General features: G+C 38.1%; 1 protein-coding gene across 1 annotated transcript in view; it reads right to left on the bottom strand.

Annotated features, from left to right (window-relative positions):
• The window catches only part of lrrk1 (leucine-rich repeat kinase 1), a 59,019-nt gene that overhangs the window by 20,431 nt on the left and 19,129 nt on the right, over positions 1-19,459 (bottom strand). The window contains exons 13-29 of the mRNA XM_087783348.1: positions 17,519-17,648; positions 15,146-15,258; positions 13,927-14,141; positions 13,699-13,863; positions 11,226-11,398; positions 11,041-11,164; positions 9,312-9,471; positions 9,064-9,242; positions 8,184-8,281; positions 7,942-8,113; positions 7,710-7,873; positions 6,574-6,713; positions 6,033-6,279; positions 4,453-4,622; positions 2,739-2,936; positions 2,535-2,674; positions 2,297-2,434 (exon numbers count right to left, since the gene is read on the bottom strand). Of these exons, the coding sequence (XP_087639474.1) occupies positions 2,297-2,434; positions 2,535-2,674; positions 2,739-2,936; positions 4,453-4,622; positions 6,033-6,279; positions 6,574-6,713; positions 7,710-7,873; positions 7,942-8,113; positions 8,184-8,281; positions 9,064-9,242; positions 9,312-9,471; positions 11,041-11,164; positions 11,226-11,398; positions 13,699-13,863; positions 13,927-14,141; positions 15,146-15,258; positions 17,519-17,648 (2,726 nt within the window). The remainder of the gene's footprint in view (positions 1-2,296; positions 2,435-2,534; positions 2,675-2,738; positions 2,937-4,452; positions 4,623-6,032; positions 6,280-6,573; positions 6,714-7,709; positions 7,874-7,941; positions 8,114-8,183; positions 8,282-9,063; positions 9,243-9,311; positions 9,472-11,040; positions 11,165-11,225; positions 11,399-13,698; positions 13,864-13,926; positions 14,142-15,145; positions 15,259-17,518; positions 17,649-19,459) is intronic.

Below are 19,459 nucleotides of genomic sequence, written 5' to 3'. Positions count from 1 at the left end.
GAGGACTTGGTCTTCCCGGAATAACTGAGCGAGAATGTTGGAAGACAAGGAAAGACGAGACCATCATATCTCCAGAGGACGACTGCTGGAGCGACTACACCAAACCAGCAGTAATTATTTAAATAAAAGAGAAATAACCAAGATATGAATAAAATAAAGACACAGTTAATTCTCTTTATTTTTTTAAGAAATAGGAAAAGATAGAAAGTGGGAATTTAAATTTGGTTGAAATAAATGCTTTTTTATTGATTCTGTTCATTTAATTCATATTATTTCTCATCTAAATGAAGCACTGAATTCAACATTTTATTTTATACAACATTTACTTACTTACTTACTTACTTACTTATACAACATCGACCATTTTGTAATATTTTAATTTTGATCTAAAATAATTCAGATTTATATTTATTTAATTTAAGCCTTTATGGAGAGTTTTATTGAAATGTTTCCATTCATTTGTATTCATTACTTTTGATTTAATCTGTACGAATTATAACAAAGTTGTAACTACATTTTTATTAATTACTTTTGATTTAATCTGTACGAATTATAACAAAGTTGTAATTACATTTTTATTAATTACTTTTCATTTAATCTGTACGAATTATAATAAAGTTGTAACTACATTTTTATTAATTACTTTTCATTTAATCTGTACGAATTATAATAAAGTTGTAACTACATTTTTATTAATTACTTTTCATTTAATCTGTACGAATTATAATAAAGTTGTAACTACATTTTTATTAATTACTTTTCATTTAATTTGTATGAATTATAACAAAGTTGTAACTACATTTTTATTAATTACTTTTGATTTAATCTGTACGAATTATAACAAAGTTGTAACTACATTTTTATTAATTACTTTTGATTTAATCTGTACGAATTATAACAAAGTTGTAACTACATTTTTATTAATTACTTTTCATTTAATCTGTACGAATTATAATAAAGTTGTAACTACATTTTTATTAATTACTTTTCATTTAATTTGTACGAATTATAACAAAATTGTAACTACATTTTTATTAATTACTTTTCATTTAATTTGTATGAATTATAACAAAGTTGTAACTACATTTTTATTAATTACTTTTCATTTAATTTGTATGAATTATAATAAAGTTGTAACTACATTTTTATTAATTACTTTTCATTTAATTTGTACGAATTATAACAAAGTTGTAACTACATTTTTATTAATTACTTTTCATTTAATTTGTATGAATTATAACAAAATTGTAACTACATTTTTATTAATTACTTTTCATTTCATTTAAGGTGAATATTAACTATTAACTAAACACTGGCGTCAACAAATGAACGTGTGAAACAAAAAATAATTTTCTATTATTTCATCTTAAAAGTATTCCTTAACAAAAAGGAACATTTTAAAACAGCCTTTTGTTGAAATAGATCCATTTAAAGAAGGTTTAATTCCTCGATGGTTCATGAACGTCACACCAGGATGTTGATCTCATGGTTTCTATCAGGAGCAGCAGGAGATTAATAACACATATAGTAGCTCCTACTTCCCACACTTGCTACTTCTTCATGACAACCAAATACCTTTGGATAAAACCAAAATAATTTTCTTCAGTATTTTGTTTTTTTTAACAATTAACTTCATGACCAGAAACAACAACACACTGATACTCGTTAAAAAAAAAGGTGTATCTTTACTTGTAGAGAGAGAATACTGTTCAGAGGTGATAAGTTTAAATACGTTTTTTGAAGGGAGACGTCGTCAATACAGGAAGTCTCCACCTCCAAGGGACTCGTTGTATAAAAAAAGCGGGGCGTGATTAAAAAAAACCCTCTTTTCATTGAAATATTAACATTAGAAAATGATCTTAAGCTCCGCCTACTGAAACCTTTTGTTTTTTTCAGAGATGAAATCTCCATAACCACACCCACTCTGCTGTGATTGGTCAAACATGGAGGTTAGTCACTGCGCATCATCGATCCCGGAAGTCTCCACCTCCAAGGGACTCGTTGTATAAACAAAGCGGGGCGTGATTACAGCTGGCTGGAGGAGGAGTGAAGCCATTATTACATCATAATGGACTCTCGTAACCTCTCGTTCGCCCAGATTTCAGAGCAACTTTATAAAGTAATAAGTTGAAAACATGGTCATGATGAGGAACTTACTGCGTCTTGGAGATGAAGAACATTTACTACGTGTCAGGAGAGTTGGAGTTTTTACATTAGTTGATCTTTAAGGAGTTTTTCTTGACTGACTGAATCTGTTTGTCTTGACCTGCGAAATTTAATAAAAAAATGGTTCTACCTTTTCATCGTACACAATTCCGGGTCTGATCTCCGGAGCCTGATATCCAGGTGTGCCTTCGACTCCCAAAGCTCCCTCGTGGAAGGATTGACGTGAGATGCCGTAGTCCGACAGTTTGATGTTGACCGAGTCCTGCACCTGAAACCATCGCAGTGAATGAAGACATGACGGGATGACAGGAGGGAAACTCTTTTGGATTTAACTTTTCATGTTCCTAACATGTCCCTCAGATACTGACCTCCAGGGACCAGACCAGGATGTTGTCCGATTTGAGGTCACAGAAGATGATGCTCTTCTTGTGCAGGTAGGCCAGACCCGCCGCGATCTGATAGGCCACTCTGAAGGTCATCATGTGACCCAGAGGCAGGTACAGAGACCCTTCGAAACACAGCGAGGAGTTAGACGAGGCAGAGTGAGGAGCGTGGGAGATGTTTTTCTGCACCTTTGCGTCGCTCCTCCAGCACCGTGTTGAGGCTGCTCAGCGGCGCCAGCTGCAGGGCGAAGCACAGCGGGTGGATGCTGATGCCCATCAGGGACACGATGCACGGGTGCTGCAGGGAGTGAAGCATGCTGGTCTCCTGGCGGAACTCGGAGAAGCTGCGGCAGGCGTTGGCCGACTGGAGGTGTTTCAGCATCGTGTCTGAGGCGAGTGAAGACCAGGAGACCAACCTTCAGACCTCGTTTAACATCAGCAGCACGACATGAAGTTCATCTCACGATAATAATAATTATAATGACAGTTAATTTGATTCAGAAGGTGCTTTTCAACACACAAAGAAACGGTAAAGACAGATTAAAAACAACCATAAAAAAGACAGGAGTTTTAAAGTTAACAGATTTTAAAAGTTTTAAAAAATTAAAGGGAAAAACCACAAAAAGTTAAAACTATAAAACAGGAATTTCAGAGAATAAACCAGTTTAAAAAGCTGTTTTTTGGCTAGTTTAAAAAAAAAAAGTGTGTTTATGTTACAAATGTCCACTGGGAGGGCAGGGAGCCTTAAAGGGAGGGTTTTTGTAATTAATACGGCGGGTGATAGAGAGAAATATGAATAATTGAGGGGTTACTGGTGATTATCGAAGAAGCAGCATTTTGCATGAAAGTAAAGGATGACGCGCAAAAGATTCAGTTTTGCTATTGTTGAGTTTTAGAAAGTTTGAGGAAGTACATCATTGAGGTGGTCACAGAAGGAGGGAGAGGGGGAGGCGGGGACTAAAAGGTGGGTGTCTTAAGCATGACAATAGAATGTGATTTTAAATCTACGAAAAAAATGACCAAGGCAGATGAGTTGTATTATGAAAAGAATAGGACCCAGGACCGAACCTTGAGGAACACCAGTGAAGACGGGAGATGGATCGCAGGAAATAAATAATAATCTAAACAAGTCTGTCTCTGTCCTTCACTTGGACAATTAATACATCGTTCAGAGTTGTTGAGAAAAGACACACACGCGGACACACACACACACACACACACACACATGCACACACACAAAAAAATAAAGATTTCCCTCCATATTCAGCTGGAAACAGTTTGTTAGCCGGATATACGTGTCAGAAAGGTTATCAAAAAGTTGTCACTGACGATGTCTGTTCATGGGGAAACGATAACAAGATACACGTTTAAAGAAATATTTAACTGTATCCAAGACAAATAATCCAAAAAAAACATTTTATTTCTTTTTTTATTTGAGGATAAACAGTGAGCGACTCCAAGATCAACCAAGTCTGATGGATAGTCGTGTCATGTTCTGGTGCTACGGAGACATTTCTGTGTAGGAGGTTTTTGAAGTATTTTATGCCTAAAAGACAGTATTCATCGGGAGGGTTTTCATTATATCTTTATCTATTTTCAGGTATATTGAAAGTATAAAATGTATTTAGTTTATTTTAAAGGTTAAACATACACGTCTTGACCTCTTAAAAGTTGAAACTAAAACCTCAGTTTCCTCTCACATTCATTATGATCCCACTTAGTAGACACTTTTTCATCCAACACCACTCATTTTTACTCTTGTTTTTTTTATAATTCAGACTGAAAAGCATTAGTTCTCTGGAAGGAAAAGTGAATTTGTTCAAATAATATCTTCCTAACCTCACTTTACTGTAGTGAACAAGTCAGACACCAACATTGCACTGTGAAAATAACATTTTTGTACCTGTTCCACAACCACCGCTCCGTTGGCGACACTTCTTAAAGTGGAAGCGCTTGACGGCCACTGGCCTCTCGCGGTACTTCGCCCGATAGATGACCGTCCCACTGCCGCCTTGACCCAGGATGGCACTTTCTTCTTCGGCATATTCCAGCTCACTCTTGTCTAGAAACAGTCTTGACAAAACACACAAAAAAATGCATCCTTTTAAATGGAGCTCACTTTAGTCGTCTACACACACCTGCATAGAAAAACATCGCACCACCCCGTAAACGCTGCTTCTTACAAAGACATTGTTTCTTTAGGAGACGTCGCAAACAGCAGATGCTGGAGCCAAGGTCTCAAGCAGTTTCCCACACAACTTTATATTCACACATTTCCACACTGTGGAACACACATCTTAAGACGTTTATATTTGTTTTTTTCCTTGATTTTCTGGAACTCCTGTTGTGTTATCAGTTTTATCTTGACCTTTAAAGTATATACTTTATTGAATATTGTTTTGATTGTTTATGCGCTTTGTGACCCTGGTCTGGAGAAGCACTATATAAATAAAAAATACTTACTTACTTACTAACTATATAAATAAAAATCACTTACTTACATACTATATAAATAAAAATTACTTACTTACTTACTATATAAATAAAAAATACTTACTTACTATATAAATAAAAATTACTTACTTACTTACTTACTATATAAATAAAAATTACTTACTTACTTACTTACTATATAAATAAAAATTACTTACTTACATACTATATAAATAAAAATTACTTACTTACTTACTATATAAATAAAAATTACTTACTTACATACTATATAAATAAAAATTACTTACTTACTATATAAATAAAAAATACTTACTTACTATATAAATAAAAATTACTTACTTACTTACTTACTATATAAATAAAAATTACTTACTTACTTACTTACTATATAAATAAAAAATACTTACTTACTTATTATATAAATAAAAATGACTTACTTACTTACTATATAAATAAAAATGACTTACTTACTTACTTACTATATAAATAAAAAATACTTACTAACTTACTTACTATATAAATAAAAATTACTTACTTACATACTATATAAATAAAAATTACTTACTTACTATATAAATAAAAAATACTTACTTACTATATAAATAAAAAATACTTACTTACTATATAAATAAAAAGTACTTACTTACTATATAAATAAAAATTACTTACTTACTATATAAATAAAAATTACTTACTTACTATATAAATAAAAAATACTTACTTACTTACTTTATAAATAAAAAATACTTACTTACTTACTATATAAATAAAAATGACTTACTTACTTACGGATTATTTTGTGATTTACTTTTGTGTCACTGGGTTGTGTTTTGAAGTGTAAAACCCTGAAACACTAAATAATTAAAATTAAAATAAATACATCTAAAATCAAATTGGGGGACATTTGGGGCACACTGAACAATTGAATCTTTTCTCATAAATGTAGAAAAACATGAGTGCATTTCGTCTGTAAAGGGGGGTTCAATCATCCAACATATCCTCAAATACATCATAAAGATGTGGCGCTACCGTGCAGGGAAGTCGGTCATGAAGAGTTCTGGAACCAGCTCCTGCAGGGGAACCAGTTTGTCCGGGTGCTGAGGACAGACTATGGTTTCCTTATCTACGGCGGCCAGAACACAGTCTTCCATGTTGAAGTAGTGAACACCTCCATCGCCTCCTCCTGCCTCCCCGCCCGGGGCGGTCTGTTGACAGAGGGGACAGGGGGCGTACTGCTCGATGACCAGGCTGCCGTCACTCTCCGTGGCCGTCAGAGCTGGAGGAGGACGAGAAGAAAAGCGAGAGAGAAGGGTCACCGAGGATAGAAATAGAATGACAGTTGCCTCAAGCTCCACAACCGTTATCTTCTTCGCAGAAGACAAACACTCGTTAAAAAAGCAGCTGCTGCAGAACAACATCTAAGTTTCTGTTATAGACCTTCTATGAATCCATACCACTCCCAGGGTGACCGTGGGAACATTAGCAGATGTTGCGCGAGCAAGTGGACAGCTGTTCTTCACCGATGGACGCCTTGACGTTTGACACATTATGAACGAGGACGTGCACTGACCGGGAAACCACTGCTCTATCAGGGAGTTGACGTGGTCGGTGATGAAAGCCATGGCCGAGAAGTCTCTGGTCTCCGACTGGCAGATGATCTTGATGCCGCCGCTCTTCTTCTTCTTCCAGTTGACGTCCGACGACTCCACGCTGCAGCCGGACGACATGGCAAAAAATTGTTTGACGAGTGGCATCATAAATTCTTATAGTTATTAAAAATATATATATATATAATATAAGATAATTTGATCTTTTAGAAAATTGGACGAGTTGTTTAGTGGGCAAAAGAGATTTAACTTTTCTAAACGTCAACTCTCCTGACTCTCCTGTTGTAAATGTCAAAGTCTTCTTCTCCAAGACACAGTAAGTTCCTCATCATGACCATGTTTTCAACTTATTACTTTATAAAGTTGCTCTGAAATCTGGGCGAACAAGAGGTTACAAGAGTCCATTATGACGTAATAATGGCTTCACTCCTCCTCCAGCCAGCTGTGATCACGCCCCGCTTTGTTTATACAACTAGTCCCTTGGAGGTGGACACTTCCTGGATTGATGATGCACGGTGACAAACCTCCATGTTTGACCAATCACAGCAGAGTGGGTGTGGTTATGGTCAACAAGATTTAATCTCCAGAAAAACAGTGTTTTCAGTGGGCGGAGCTTAAGATCATTTTCTTATGTCAATATTTCAATAAAAATAGTTTTTTGCAAACACACACACTGGTGATACAACAGATCAACACCACAACAACACACACGCACATCAACACATTATTTAAACTTTAATGATTTGTGTAAAAGGAAAAAGAAAGTGTAGTTACCATTATGACTTTATTTTCTTTATATTTTCTTTAATGAAGGATTTAACTTTAAACAGTGACTCATGTAGTAGAATCTCTAGTAGAAAAAGTGTTTTCATATGAAGTACTGAGAGACTTTTTTATCAATTTACCAGGAAGTTAAAACCAGAAACCGACACAACAAGAGACTATTATAAAAAATGCGAACTAATTCTGACGTGGCATTTACACTTCTCCAACACCAGGGGGAACCATAAACACTATTCTAAATCTTACAGATTGAGTCTTAAAACAAAGATCTCAACCCTAATTCTTCCATAATGATTATGTACATCTCAGCTCTGACCTCAGGTAACCTCCTTCGAAGGACACCAGCAGCCCCTCCTTCCAGTACACGGTCTGGCTGCGTCGCACTCTGAAGGTACTGCATCGGTTCCTCTGCTGGGTCGCACTGAAGTTGTAGATGACGGAGCCCCTGTTGCTGTGGCCGTTTCTCTTGGGCTCAAACGACTGAACAGACAAACGGGGTTCAACATCCTTTCGCATCTTTTGCGTTGCTTGTTTTTCGTGGTCAGTACCTGCAGGTCCATGTGCGTCAGGCTGATCAGCATGCGGGCGATGAAGCGCTCCCAGAATCCCGCGGGAACGAAGCTCATCTTGAACAGGCGCTGAAGGGTGTTGGCGGTCTGCTGGCGGAAACAGTGGATGTCCATGGCGGGTTTGGGCGGCAGCAGGTGAGGGAGAAGATAGCTGGGAGAGCGACGAGCGTACGTTCCATCGGTGAGACGGCGGCAGGTCAGACTGAGAGAAGATTCCTCACCTGTTGTTGGCGACCGGAAGAGCGATTTCAAACTTGGCCAGGAACTGGAAATACTGCTCCTCGGTCTGCTCCGTGAAACCGGTTCCTACCAGCAGCATCTGTCGAGCGTTCAACCCTTTATCAAATCATACTCCAGAGAGATAATAAAATAAAACGATCTTAAAAATATACAAATTATTTACAGTATTAGAAAATTAACACTATTAACAAAATAAAATAGAATAAAATAAAAATAAAAATAAAATAAAAACAAAAAATAAAAACACACGAGAAGAAAAACACACTACGGATTAACATCAGGATATTTAAAGTAGAGAGTCAGGATATTTAAGTAAGTAAGTAAGTAAGTAATATTTATTTATATAGCGCTTTTCCAGACCAGGGTCACAAAGCGCTTAAACAATCAAAACAATACTCAAAAAAGTATATACTTTAAAGATCAAGATAATACTGATAACAACACAGGAGTTCCAGAAAATCAAGGAAAAGCCTGAAGAAATAGAAACGTCTTAAGATGTTCCTTAAAGGAGTCAGTAGATCCATCAAGCGCAAAGAGAGAGAAGATCGTTCCAAAGCTTAGGAGCAACAGCCTCTTTTTTATTTTATTTTATTTTATTCTATTTTATTTTGTTAATAGTGTTAATTTTCTAATACTGTAAATAATTTGTATATTTTTAAGATCGTTTTATTTTATTATTATATTATTTATTATAGTTTTATATTATCTCTCTCTCTTTTATCTCTTTTATTATTTCCTTTTTTCCTTGCACTTTATTTTCTATTGTGCTGCTGTTGTAAACGTGTGTTTCCCCTCTCTGGGGATGAATAAACATTTTCTATTTTCTATTCTATTTCAGTTATTGATTTTTTTTCTTCCTACCCTCAGGTCGGAGGCTCGGATCAAACCGTTGCGGGCGACGGAGCGAGAGGACTTGAGGTGGATGATCCTCTCCAGGCACTCCGACAGCCACACCGGACACAGGAAGTAGAGCGTGCAGAGGCCGTGGCTGGTGTCGGGGAAATGCAGCAGAGTTCCCGTCTCGATCAGGAAGTGGATCGCTGGAACAGAATCCCATCGGTTTTTAATCCCACCGCTCCCTCGCGCTTCGAAACGCTGGTCTTCCGTACCGCTCTGGAGGTCCTCGTAGTCGTTGATGTCGCTGTCCAGGTTCTGCTCGATGATGCCTTCCAGCTGGACGTCGGTCAAGTACTGGACTTCTCCTTCGCAGGCGCGTCTCTGCTTCTCCGCCATCACGGCCTCCTGGAGCATCAGGTAGCTTCGTGGAATCTGGAGCAACAAGTCAGAAGCAACACGACAATGAAGCTCCAGAACAACTACACCAGAGTTACTTTATTCATTATTAGGTGCCGTTCGTTCACGTCTCTGGTGAGTAACTCATGTTCTTCAAAAACAATCATAAATCATAGTCAGATCTACAACAAGCAAAAATGAATAACGTTATTTAAATGTTAGCTCACCAAAAATCTCACTCTTTTTCTACTCGCCCTCATGTCGACTAATGTTGGGATTATTTTCAGAGTAATCTGTTCTATTTTAGAGTTATAGACAAAAATGTTTGTTCATTTTATTGTAGTGACTGGAGCTCAGTTTTCTTCATCCAAAAATACACTTGAAAACATCCAAATACCTCCATACTGCTCGTCTGTAACTTTCAACTTATATTTAAGACTCACATGAGAAGAATTGTTCAGAAAAAACTTAAATAAGTTTCTATTTTAAGTTTGTTTGTAGCAGGAGTTATCGTTCTCTCTATATCCTCCTGAGGGATCAATAAAGTTTTACCTTACCTTACCTTATATATATGCATGTATTGAGACGTACGGCATAAATGAAATCTTCTCTGACCCACGATACAAAACACTAAAGACATTAAACACTTAAAACAATTAAAGACTAAACCGTTAAAGACTTAAACAGACATCAATTAAGACATTCAAGAAAATAAATAAAAAATAAATAACCAACAAAATGAAAGTAATAATCAACAAACCTAAATAATAAACTAATAAACAGAATATAAACAATAAAACAAGGAACAAAGTTAATGAACAGATAAAAGTTAAAGCAGAGGTGAAAGTGATTGTAGGACAGGAAGGGAAATGTAGACCTAAAATATAGACTTATTTATTTGTCTGTAACTCTAAAAAGTAACAGATTACTCTTAAAATCATCTCAACCCTTGGTCCACATGAAGGCGAGTAGAAAATCAGTCGTACATCTTACAGGAACTTCATCACAGTCGGGGATAATGTGGGTCACTATCGTTAGCTTAACCTAACATTAGCAAAGCAGTGGAGTCTTTCACTTTAAGATGGTTTAAAGAGATAAAATTATGTTTTTTTTTTTACTGCTATGACGGTTGGAGCTAAAAAGAGTTCATAAGATTTCTAAACAATGAGGACTTCACATAAACAAGCTTCTGTTCTCACAATGGTTTGAAATTAAACACATAATAGCAGGACATGTTTCAAGTGAAAGTATCATCAAGACGCTGAGATACAAAAACAGCATGAAGGCAGTCGCGCAGGTTTGCGTCACTGTTGTGTTGTTACGGTAAACACTTCATTATTTCCACTTAAGCGTTGCCTCACGAAAGCTGGCGAAATGGAAAAGAGCGCGACTGAGGCGAGAGCTTAAGTGGCGACATGTGGAGTCTGGAACTATCCAGCGGTGAAAAGCCTGGTTTCCCGAAAATGCCCCAGCAGGTCAGAAATTCATTTACTTGCTCTTAAAAAATTATCTTTACTTGGTCAGCATTCCTGGTTCTTGATCTCCCGGTTTAATTTAAAAAGAATCAAAGCTACTCGCCGATTCTTCCACTCACTGCTCACTCACCAGTCGACCCAGAAGCTTGTTCCCACAGCGGGAGCTGCTGCTGGAGTCCTTCATGGACAGAGACACCTGGTAGATGAGCTTCTTCAACCCGTCCAGTCCCTCCAGAGTCTTGCAGGAGACCTCGCTGAGGACACAGGGTTAGGGTCAGGGTCAGGGTCAGGGTGGTGACGGGAGGTGACACCTACTACAGGTGTTTCCAGGTGACGTCGGGGAAGCCGGAGGCTCGAGCTCCGGAGGGTGAGCGGCACAGAGCCAGGATGTAGGCCCTCAGCGTGGCCAGCCTCTCGGTCCGAAACTTGGTGTCGATGAGGTCCAGGTGTGTCCCCACGACCACCACTGCAGAGTTGGGAGCTCTGGCCTAAAACAGAACCATTTAATTTGTCATTTTTGTTTCAAAATAGAGAAACTAACTAGTTTTAATCATATGTTATGGACCTGGAAGTGTTTAAATGTTTATCATCATATGTCTTTTAAAATGTCAGACCATGGATTTATTTGTTAATAACAGATTTTAATTGAATCATAATAATATAAATGTATATAAAAAGGAGAAAAAATAATTAATTTAGTGATAGTACATTGTTATTGCTATTATTAAAAAGGGCCACGGCAGGAAATACTTATAATAATAAGAAAAAATAAATACACTAAAGTTCAATTTAAGTTTAAAAATAAATTCAGTTAATTGAAATATGAATTATGACATATACTGACAAAATGACTTAAAGTGATAGATCACCAAAAATTCAGCTGTTACAGTACAGTACAAAACTCTGCAGCGAGAATTCTGACCCGCTCTAGAAGAAGACCTCACATTTCTCAGATCCTTAAAACTCCTCACTGGCTTCCAGTTTCTTTCAGGATCAACTTTAAAATTCTGGTTCTTACTTTCAGATCTATTCATGGTCAGACCTTCCATCAGTGATCTGATCCAGACTTACACCCCAGCTCGGGCTCTGAGGTCTGTGGATCAGAATCTACTGATGGTTCCTGAACTTCCGGACCAGAGGAGAGAAATCCTTCCAGACTGTTGCTCCTAAGCTTTGGAACCATCTCTGTGTTTGATGATCTACTGACTCCTTCAAGAAACATCTGTGTTTGATGATCTACTGACTCCTTCAAGAAACATCTGTGTTTGATGATCTACTGACTCCTTCAAGAAACATCTGTGTTTGATGATCTACTGACTCCTTCAAGAAACATCTCTGTGTTTGATGATCTACTGACTCCTTCAAGAAACATCTGTGTTTGATGATCTACTGACTCCTTCAAGAAACATCTGTGTTTGATGATCTACTGACTCCTTCAAGAAACATCTGTGTTTGATGATCTACTGACTCCTTCAAGAAACATCTGTGTTTGATGATCTACTGACTCCTTCAAGAAACATCTGTGTTTGATGATCTACTGACTCCTTCAAGAAACATCTGTGTTTGATGATCTACTGACTCCTTCAAGAAACATCTGTGTTTGATGATCTACTGACTCCTTCAAGAAACATCTGTGTTTGATGATCTACTGACTCCTTCAAGAAACATCTGTGTTTGATGATCTACTGACTCCTTCAAGAAACATCTGTGTTTGATGATCTACTGACTCCTTCAAGAAACATCTGTGTTTGATGATCTACTGACTCCTTCAAGAAACATCTGTGTTTGATGATCTACTGACTCCTTCAAGAAACATCTGTGTTTGATGATCTACTGACTCCTTCAAGAAACATCTGTGTTTGATGATCTACTGACTCCTTCAAGAAACATCTGTGTTTGATGATCTACTGACTCCTTCAAGAAACATCTGTGTTTGATGATCTACTGACTCCTTCAAGAAACATCTGTGTTTCATGATCTACGGACTCCTTCAAGAAACATCCGTGTTTGATGATCTACTGACTCCTTCAAGAAACATCTGTGTTTGATGATCTACTGACTCCTTCAAGAAACATCTGTGATTGATGATCTACTGACTCCTTCAAGAAACATCTGTGTTTGATGATCTACTGACTCCTTCAAGAAACATCTGTGTTTGATGATCTACTGACTCCTTCAAGAAACATCACAAGACATTTTTATTTGTGCTTTTTCTTAACTTTCTTGTTGCTGCTGCGTTTTTTTTTGTTGTTTTTTTTATTGTTCAAGCGCTTTGTGACCCTGGTCTAGAAAGGTGCTTTACAAATAACTATGAATTACTTACTCAGCCTCATGTCGACTAGTGTTGGGATTATATTTAGAGTAAACCTGTTCTTTTTAGAGTTATAGACAAAAATGTTTGTTCATTTTAATGTAGCGACTGGAGCTCAGTTGTCTTCGTCTTCATCTTCGTCCAAAAAAACATTCAAATACCTCCATACTGCTCGTCTGTAACGTCCCTCTTAGATTGAAGTTCCACATTAGGAATGGTTCCGAAAAACATAAATAAATCTATATTAATTTCTATATTTTGAGCTCCAGTCGCTACATTAAAATGAACAACCCTTTTTGTCTATAACTCTGAAAAGAACAGATTAATCTGTAAATAATCCCAACTTTACTCTACTCACTCTAAGATCGACTATCACTTTTATTAGTACAAAAGTATTTGGGAAAGTATTACAATTGTTTCAAATTTGAGCTCTTTGTCTGGTACTTACATTAAATAAACTCTAAAATGAACTCTCACCTCTATGTTGAGCAACCAGGTCTGCAGGCTTGACACCGCCTCCTCGCCCAGAGCCAGGTTCCAGATCATCACGTACAGAGCCTTGTCCGTGAAGAAGCACTGGTTGACGGTGGACATGCTGGCCTGTCCTCCGATGTCCCACACATTGAACACGACCGAGTCCTTCTGCGGGAGATTCAAGTCTTGATGTTCCTGCTCCGGTTTATTTCACACGTCTCGTCTCCTTACACAGTTCTTGCCTCCGTTGGGTTTGTCCAGCTCCCAGATGGAGGTGGAGATGCTGCACTCGGGGGGCGTGAAGGGCGACGCCCGGCCGGTCTGCAGCGCCTCCAGCAGGGCGCTCTTACCCTGCCTGGGCGGACCGATCACCAGCAGCTTCAGCAGCTTGCAGGGCTCGGCTTTACGCAGGTGAGCGCGCAGGTACGCCAGCACCGACATCGGACCTGGACGCACAAGATCGGTCAGGACACGACTACGAGCCGACCTGAGCCGGGAGACGCTGAGATTTAGCGTTGAACTGGACGAGCCGTGACGATACAAACAAAAACAAATGCAACTTCTACAGTAAAAAAAGTAGCTTTTTGATCTAGTATTTTACAAAGTGTTACTGTATATTGCAATGCATTATGGGGGGAAAATGCAGTAACTGAAAAATAGTATCAGATTATTAGACTATAGGATGGTTGTGTTTTTTTGTGTGTATTTTTTTTATTTATTTGGCGGTTAAGAAGAGGACATGAATGACATTAATTGACTCAAGAGCAAGTAGGTTATTAAGCTAAACATTAATATTAACATTAATATGTTTGTACGTCTATGTGAGTTGAAGAACACGTGTGTAATATGTCTTGTATGTCTTTGTTGCTTAAGTGTAGAGTTGCAAAACTTAGAAATCAACTAACTTCAACTCTCCTGACATGTAGTAAATGTTCTTCCTCTCCAAGACACAGTAAGTTCCTCATCATGACCATGTTTTCAACTCATTACTTTATAAAGTTGCTCTGAAATCTGGACGAACGAGAGGTTACGAGAGTCCATTATGATGTAATAATGGCTTCACTCCTCCTCCAGCTGTAATCACGCCCGCTTTGTTTATACAACGAGTCCCTTGGAGGTGGAGACTTTCGGGATTGATGCACGCACGCACACATACGCACACACACACATACACGCACGCGCACACACACAGGTACACACACACACACACAGGTACACCCAAATCTGGGCGAACAAGAGGTTACAAGAGTCCATTATGACGTAATAATGGCTTTACTCCTCCTCCAGCCAGCTGTAATCACACCCCGCTTTGTTTATACAACGAGTCCCCTTAGAGGTGGATCGATGACGGGTGGTGACAAACAGTACACAGCAACGTGGGCGTGGTCATTGTCGAACAAGATTTAATCTCCAGGGTAAACCACCTGGACAATGACGCAATAATACCCACCTTCGATCAGCACTTCCTGTGGAACGTTGGTGATGTTGAGGTCCTCGACGTCCAGCTGCCACAGGTTGGGCAGTTGACCCAGCTCGACCGGGAGCTCCCGGATCCCAGGATTACTGGGAAGAACAAAACAAAGAGTAGCAAGAATCAATGGTGGAGAGTTGCTCTTCATGTATTCATGTATTCCAGACACGTTAGCAAGAGAGCACTCGAGGACAAGAGGAGTCTAGTAAAGATCCAGAGTAATTGAATTATCGAGGAGCTTTTCACTGAACAGCTGCAGAGAAGGAAGTGAGACCCCACACCCCGCCGTCTTTCCAGGAACTGAACTCATGTAGGAACGTTTTTCCAAACACTAAAGGGAATTCAACTGCCATTCCTATAAATGTGTGAGTCTAAACATATACAAAATATTGGTCACGTACTTTAATTCATCTAATAGAGATGTGATGTTTTTAGTGTTTAGCTTCTGATCCGACAAACAGCTGGAAGCGTTGAGAGATGATCCTCGAACAGAGCGAGCAGCTGACTACACAACACACGTCATAGTTCATCCTCTTGAACTGTGAGACCATGTATTTTCTAGGAAACACATTATACACGGATGTTTGAGAAAACATCGATACAGCGTATAATACTATTGATATTCAACAGCATTCTTTTGTTAGCTATCAAGTTATTGTTGGCTATCAAGTTATTGTTAGCTATCAAGTTATTGTTGGCTATCAAGTTATTGTTAGCTATCAAGTTATTGTTAGCTATCAAGTTATTGTTGGCTATCAAGTTATTGTTAGCTATCAAGTTATTGTTGGCTATCAAGTTATTGTTGGCTATCAAGTTATTGTTAGCTATCAAGTTATTGTTGGCTATCAAGTTATTGTTAGCTATCAAGCTATTGTTAGCCTATCAAGTTATTGTTGGCTATCAAGTTATTGTTAGCTATCAAGTTATTGTTGGCTATCAAGTTATTGTTGGCTATCAAGTTATTGTTAGCTATCAAGTTATTGTTAGCTATCAAGTTATTGTTAGCTATCAAGTTATTATTCTGTTTAACCATACTACTTTTATGCAGTTTAAAAAGTGTGTTTAAAATAAAAACATGTATTTTATGTGCTGCTTATTCCCTTGTAGGGGTCATGAGGGGCCTGGAGTCTATCCCAGTTCCTTCGGACACCCTGGACAGGAGCCCAGTTCGACGCAGGACACACAACCATTCACACACACACTCGTACCTACGGACAATTTCCGTAAAAGTTTTTGGACCAATTTTAAAATTGACATTCAATATTCAGCGCATTTGTTCATTTTAGTGTTGCAAATAAACCTTCAGCCTCTAGATGGCAGCAGTCATTACGTCCTCCGCAGCTAAAGGAAGAATGAAATCCTGCGAGAGCCTGACGATGACTGAGGACAAGAGGATACAGTGACTCCAGCAGCTATTAAAGCTGATGTTTGGACATATTTTGGTTTGAAAACAAATGAAAGCAGTTACGACTTCGTCAAGAGTCATGTGGTCTGTAAATACTACAACACCAGAGTCAAGTACTGGACAGTACTACACATATATACTTGTTACTACACTATCACAACACCAGAGTCAAGTACTAGACAATACTACACATATATCCTTGTTATTACACTATCACAACACCAGAGTCAAGTACTAGACAATACTACACATATATCCTTGTTACTACACTATCACAACACCAGAGTCAAGTACTCGACAAAACTACACATATAAACTTGTTACTACACTATCACAACACCAGAGTCAAGTACTCGACAAAACTACACATATATACTTGTTACTACACTATCACAACACCAGAGTCAAGTACTGGACAATACTACACATATATACTTGTTACTACACTATCACAACACTAGAGTCAAGTACTAGACAATATTACACATATATCCTTGTTACTACACTATCACAACACCAGAGTCAAGTACTGGACAATACTACACATACATCCTTGTTACTACACTATCACAACACTAGAGTCAAGTACTAGACAATACTACACATATATACTTGTTACTACACTATCACAACACAAGAGTCAAGTACTGGACAATACTACACATATATCCTTGTTACTACACTATCACAACACCAGAGTCAAGTACTAGACAATACTACACATATATCCTTGTTACTACACTATCACAACACCAGAGTCAAGTACTCGACAATACTACACATATATACTTGTTACTACACTATCACAACACAAGACTCAAGTACTGGACAATACTACACATATATACTCGTTACTGCAAATGTTATTTATACAAAGTATTTGTATGTACTTTAATGTTCTAATGTATGATATCATATGGAGGTGCAGAGAGCGAACTTGAACGTACTTGGACAGGTAGAGCTCGGTGAGAGCGAGCAGCTCACACACGGACTGAGGAACACACTCCAGCTGGTTGTCGTTCAGTAACAGAACCTCCAAGGAATTTCTCAAGAGCTTTGGAAACTCGATCGGACTCACTGCAAACACAGAGGAAACAGAGCCGTGTGTCAGCAGGACCTCAGTCAGAGACACACTGGTGAGGTGATGGAGGAGACGAACCACATGCAACCGTTATAGTCATAGTGGTTTCATTCTTACACTGTTTGCAATAAGAAACAAAGATATTATATCTTTGCAAGTGATTTAGATTAAAACACGCTCGATCTAATAAGAGGCTAAAATATTGTAGAAGTTGTTAAACGTGTTCCGAACAACATGTGTATTTAACAAAACTGTATGTAACAGAAAATATCTGGTTGTAAAATTATCTATTTTGTGTTTTTCCTCCTTCACCAAATACTCAACACCATTAAATTCCTTTGATGCAAGTGTGTGTTAAATAGATGTGTGACTATTATATCATCAGTGTGTATGTGTTGTTGTGATGTGTGACTCTATTGTATCATCAGTGTGTGTTGTTGTGATGTGTGACTCTATTGTATCATCAGTGTGTGTGTGTTGTTGTGATGTGTGACTCTATTGTGTCATCAGAGTGTGTGTGTTGTTGTGATGTGTGACTCTATTGTATCATCAGTGTGTGTGTTGTTGTGATATGTGACTCTATTGTATCATCAGTGTGTGTGTGTTGTTGTGATGTGTGACTCTATTGTATCATCAGTGTGTGTGTGTTGTTGTGATGTGTGACTCTATTGTATCATCAGTGTGTGTTTGTACAAAACTCTCTTCTCATTCAAATATTGACATTAGAAAATGATCATAAGCTCCGCCCACTGAAAACACTTTGTTTTTCTGGAGATTAAATATTGTTGACCATAACCACACCCACTCTGCTGTGATTGGTCAAACATGGAGGTCTGTCACCACGTGTGTGAGTGCGCGTGGGTGTGTGTGTGTGTGTGTGTGTGTGTGTGTGTGTGTGTGTGTGTGTGTGTGTGTGTGTGTGTGTGTGTGTGTGTGTGTGTGTGCATCAATCCCGGGAGTCTCCACCTCCAAGGGACTCGTTGTATAAACAAAGCGGGGCGTGATAACAGCTGGCTGGAGGAGGAGTGAAGCCATTATTACGTCATAATGGACTCTCGTAACCTCTCGTTCGCCCAGATTTCAGAGCAACTTTATAAAGTAATGAGTTGAAAACATGGTCATGATGAGGAACTTTTCAAACATGTGAGTTAATCAGTAGATTTGGGTTTAGCTTCCCTTCAACTTATCTTAAAAACCGGCATTTTTGTAGCTTAAAATATCAACTTGAATATTAATGTAGTTTAATTTCGATCCAAGAATTGTAAAAGTGTAAAAACCACGACTTATAGTCAGAAGCAGCAGTTTTTCTCCCGCACAGACGACATGTTCGTTGTTTATCCTTCGCAGGGTCAGTCGAGGGTGGAGGTTATAAATGGAGTGTTTGGCTTTTTGTGCCTCGCTTTAGAGTGACTTCGGGGAAGTCGGTGGTAGTTTATACACTGATCCTTCATTCTAGCAGCGAGAGCATTATCTCTGACCCGTTATCAACATGTTCATTCATCTAACAAACACCCCACAGAAGGTCATGAAGGCGTTCGTCTTTACAAATGTCTCTTCAAATATGTCTCTTAACGATAACAACTTAATTGGAAGCAGAAAGAAAAGGTTAAGGTTTTACAATATATTACAACATAAACTAATGACGCTCATGTTCAGCCTCCAGACAAACTGAACTGAAACGTATTACAAACCATCAATTCTTATCAGACGTCTTTAATCCATCAAATGATTCTTCCGAGGGAGTCAATCATGGTCTAGTCTGGACTTTAACTGACCTAAAGTTAACTTAAATCTATTTTACTTTAGT

Source organism: Callionymus lyra, chromosome 2, assembly GCF_982586985.1.
Source record: "Callionymus lyra chromosome 2, fCalLyr1.hap1.1, whole genome shotgun sequence".
Taxonomy (NCBI): Eukaryota; Metazoa; Chordata; class Actinopteri; order Syngnathiformes; family Callionymidae; genus Callionymus; species Callionymus lyra.
This window is presented reverse-complemented; position numbering and strand designations above follow the sequence as displayed.